The sequence below is a fragment of the Corvus kubaryi genome, unplaced genomic scaffold (genome assembly GCF_017639235.1).
Source record: "Corvus kubaryi isolate FWS band 111438036 unplaced genomic scaffold, C.kubaryi_AGA036_p1.0 35073, whole genome shotgun sequence".
In the NCBI taxonomy this organism is placed as follows: Eukaryota; Metazoa; Chordata; class Aves; order Passeriformes; family Corvidae; genus Corvus; species Corvus kubaryi.
Genome location: NW_024580758.1, coordinates 1 through 3,848, shown reverse-complemented (window position 1 = coordinate 3,848; position 3,848 = coordinate 1). Strand labels below are relative to the sequence as shown.

General features: G+C 61.5%; 1 protein-coding gene across 4 annotated transcripts; it reads right to left on the bottom strand.

The window, feature by feature from the left end:
• Positions 1 to 1,038: 1,038 nt before the first annotated feature.
• On the bottom strand, positions 1,039 to 3,848 carry LOC121660402 (low affinity immunoglobulin gamma Fc region receptor II-like). Of its 4 annotated transcripts, none has more exons than XM_042019765.1 (5): positions 3,763 to 3,848; positions 3,211 to 3,465; positions 2,487 to 2,606; positions 1,802 to 1,880; positions 1,039 to 1,718 (listed from the first exon to the last, which is right to left on the bottom strand). In XM_042019765.1, exons 1-5 carry the CDS (start codon positions 3,788 to 3,790, stop codon positions 1,631 to 1,633), a joined length of 570 nt encoding a protein of 189 aa, XP_041875699.1. In that variant the 5' UTR covers positions 3,791 to 3,848; the 3' UTR covers positions 1,039 to 1,630. The 4 variants fall into 4 exon arrangements, with proteins under 4 accessions (XP_041875699.1, XP_041875697.1, XP_041875698.1 ...); XM_042019763.1 differs by lacking the exon at positions 3,763 to 3,848 and adding an exon at positions 1,958 to 1,979 and having other exon boundaries at positions 3,211 to 3,748; XM_042019764.1 differs by lacking the exon at positions 3,763 to 3,848 and adding an exon at positions 1,958 to 1,976 and having other exon boundaries at positions 3,211 to 3,748.

Sequence of the window (3,848 nt, the reverse complement as noted above, 5' to 3'; positions counted from 1 at the left end):
AGCGGGTATTTCAGGGAGCCCAAAGAGCATTGCTGGGCTTTGGCAGAGCTGCTGTGGAGACAGAGGGAATTCCACAGCTCAATCCCTGGCCTGGGCTCTCCCACCACCCTTCTGCTGTGGGGCTGCTGAGAGTGCACGAACAACAGGGACCTACGGCCACCACAACAGGGCCCCGTCAGCAACACGGCACCGAGCAGGACTGCGGGACGCCATCCCTGGGATGAGCCATGACCTGGAGAGCTGGGAGTGCTCAGGCAGACCTGCTGAGCCTTCAAGAGCCCCACATGGCCAGAGCATGACTCCAGTGGAGAGTGGCCACTGACAGGGACTGTGGGGGCCTGAACCAAGTGCCAGCCCCACTGAGAGCGGCTCTGCCAGACATGCCGGAACTCCAGGGCGAGCTGGAGTCTGAGACAGCCAAGTGGTGCCAGCATGGATGTTGCCAATGCCTTTGTCCCCATTCCTGTGGCAGCAGAGGGCAGGCCACAGTTTGTCCTGACCTGGAGGGGTGTCCAGAGCCCCTGGAACTGACTGGAAACACAGCCCACCCTGTGCCACGGACTGATCCCGACTGCCCTGGGAAAGGGGGAGGCTCTGGAACACCCCCAGGGCCTTGGTGACATCATGGTGTGGGGGAGCACGGCAGAGGAGGGGTTGGGAAAGGGGCCAAGAGAATCCAGAGCCTCCTGAAGGCCACTTTGGCCATCAAAGCAAGGAAGGTCCAGGCCCCTGCCAGGTTCCTGCTGGTGGAGGAAACGTGCCGGGGGAAGTGTTTGGGGTTTGTTCCTTGTCGGGGGCTTTCCCTGGACATCGTTCCTGTTGTGACCCTTTGGATTCGGAATCTTGGTGCTGTTGCTGTTGGTTTCCTTCTCTCAGTGCAGTTTGCAGGAAATTGTTCTTCTCTCAGCCCTTTGGGATCTTTGCCTTTTGTGCCTCCACTGGGAGGGCGAGGGAGCAGCAGCCCCTGGTTTTCAGTGGCAGCCCAAAGTTGGAGAATCCCATTCCTAAAGCCCAACAGAGCTGAACAAACACCAATTCTGCCAGTTTAACCAAAAAGCTGCATTTTGGTGTCAATGACAGAGAAAGGGGTCCTGTGCCCCCCTGGCACTGGGAGGAGAGGTGGGGAGGCATGGGTGTACTGGGAGTACTGGGAGGGGGAATGCAGAGGCACTGGGAGTACAGTGGGACTGGGAGATAGAATGGGGAACATCTGGATGTACTGGGAGCAATAGAGAAGTACTGGGAACAAGATTAAGCAGCTCTTGGGGGTTGTGGGAGCAGTGGGAGGGAGAATGGGAGGTACTGGGGACACTGGGAAGGGGAGCAGAGAGCCTCACATGGTACTGGGAGTACTGCGGGGAGTGGAATGTGGAAGTCGCTGTGGTACTGGGAGTACTGGGATGGGGAGTGGGGAACCACTGGGGGTACTGGAAGTGGGAGAGAGGAACCCCTACTGGTACTGGAAGGAGGAAGGGGAAGCACTGGCCACCCTATGCAGCTCCCCTCCCCCAGCTTGTGACCACCTTCCCAGACAGGTTGGGAAACCACTGAAACTGAGGGGGAATGGGGGATCCAGTGCCCACCAGTGCCCCTTTAGTGGCCCCAGAATCACATCTTGTTGTCCCTGCTGTCACTGGGTTCCCACGGCCGTGTGTGGGCTCCTGGCAGCTCTGCATAGGTCACCTGGAGGTCCTGGGGTTGGGTAGTGCACGGGGATCCTGTGAGAGATACTGGTTGTGGGTACCTGGGTGGGGGGGTGACACCCATGGGTGACGTGTCCCCATCCCTCCCCTGTACTCACCCCCTGCCCACCCAGTGCCTACAATGTGGGTGTACAGCACCTCCCCCTCTTGCCGGGGGCCTGAAGGCTCCGGGGGGCCCTGCAGGACAAAAGGGGGTGTGAAGGGTATCTGCAGAGGAGGGAAAAGGCGGTCCATGGCCACAGCCCCCCACTCACCTGTCCTGGGGCTTCCTGGCTGCTGCAAGGAAAGGTGGGGGGATGACTATGGGATCCCCAGGGCTCCTGAACCCTCCTTGGACCCTGGGTCATCCAACCCCCCATAGGACTCCTGATTGCCTCCAGGACCTCCAAACACCCCCAAAGCCCCCAGAACCGTGAACCACCCGGGCACCGCTGACTTCCCTCTGACCTCTGAGCTCCCAGAAGCCCAAGCCCAGCAGGGAGATCCACCCCCCCCCAACTCCCGCAGAATCCCTGAAGAGCCCTCAACATCCCTGTAAAACCCTCCAAGACCACCTCAAAGACCCCAGCAGCTCCCAGTGCCACCCCAATATTCCTCAAGACCCCCCCTCCAGGATGATCCAGGAGTCCCTGAAGACCCCTCCAAACATCCCAGCAGTCAGAGCCAAGGTCACTGGGGCTCAGTCCCCACCATGTCAGGGGCTGTGGGTGCCACCCCATGGCCCCCCAGTCTTGGAGCCTCTCTCCAAACCAAGGAGCCCCATCCACCCCCATTGTCACCCACCCTTGTGTTGCCACCACTGACAGCTCATGGTGACTCCCAGCAGCAGGAGCAGGAACAACAGGGACCCAGCAACCCCTGCAGCCACTGCTGGGGAATGAGGGGTTCTGTGCGTGCTTCCACCTGGAGACAGAAGGTCCTCATCACCCAGGACTGTGACCCACGGTGGCAGCGGCTGTCACGCAGAGTGGGTTGGGATGGGGATGTGATGGATGGGATGGGTGAGATGGGGACTGCTGTGACTGGTGGGCCCCCCATCCCCGCACTCACTGCGCACCGTGACATGGAGCCGGGCGCTGCTCTTCTGCACGGCCCCTGCTGGGACCGCACCTGGCAGCTGTAATTCCCCGAGTGGGAGACCCCCACGGCGGGCAGCAGGAGCTGCGGGGACCCCTGAGGGCCCCCCACCAACCTCCCGTCGCAGTAGAAGAGGTGCAGGAGGGGGGCTCGGGGCCTTAGGGGGCTGGAGGTGCTGAGGCAGCTGAGATTGAGGGGGACCCCTCGGTGGGCTTGGGGGGACCCTCCAGCACCGGCACCAGGAACAGCTCTGGGAAGAAGACGGGGCGGGCCCGATCACCCCGAGCCAGCAGGGGAGGGGATGCTGAGGTGAGGGATTGTGGGGAGCTCACTGTGCAGTGTCAGCAGGGGGACGCGGTGATGCACAACCTGCTGGGGATGAGAGTGGGGGTAGCAGAGTATTTGGGGTGGTGGCCGTGGGGGTGCTCACCGTGCACTGTCACAGTCACTGGCACTGACTCCAGCCGGTTGGTTCCAACCTGGCAATTGCAGCGGTAGCGGCCACAATGGTGCAGCTGCAGGGGAGACAGGGACAACTCTGTCCCATTGAGGGGCCCCCCCAGATCCTTCTCCTTGTGGTAAAATCGCACCCCGGTGACTGACTTGTTCTGCCAACGCCGGCAGCGCAGTGTCACCGTGTCCCCCTCCAGCAGTGCCCGCGCCGGCACCTGCAGCACCAGCCGGTCTGTGGGACAGGAGGGTCCCATCACACTGAGGGGATCGAGACAGGTCCGAGGTGGGTCCCCACGGCACTGGGGACCTCTGGGGAGAGTCTCCATTGCATGGGAGGATCCCAGGAACACCAGGGGTAATCCCATGGCACAGTTGTCGCCATGAGGGTCCCATTACACTGGGATGCAATGGGATGTCCCTGCATGCAGGGGACAGGCTCTTGCCACATGAGGGGTGTGAAGCCACCCATGAAGTGGAGCCCACCCAGACCCACTGGGGACAACACTGAATATTTCTGATCCCCCCTCACCATTGGAGACGTTCACAAGAGGGCTCATCCCATGCCAGGTCTGTCACACTGGTAGGTGCCACTCTCGGTGACACGGAATCGGTCGG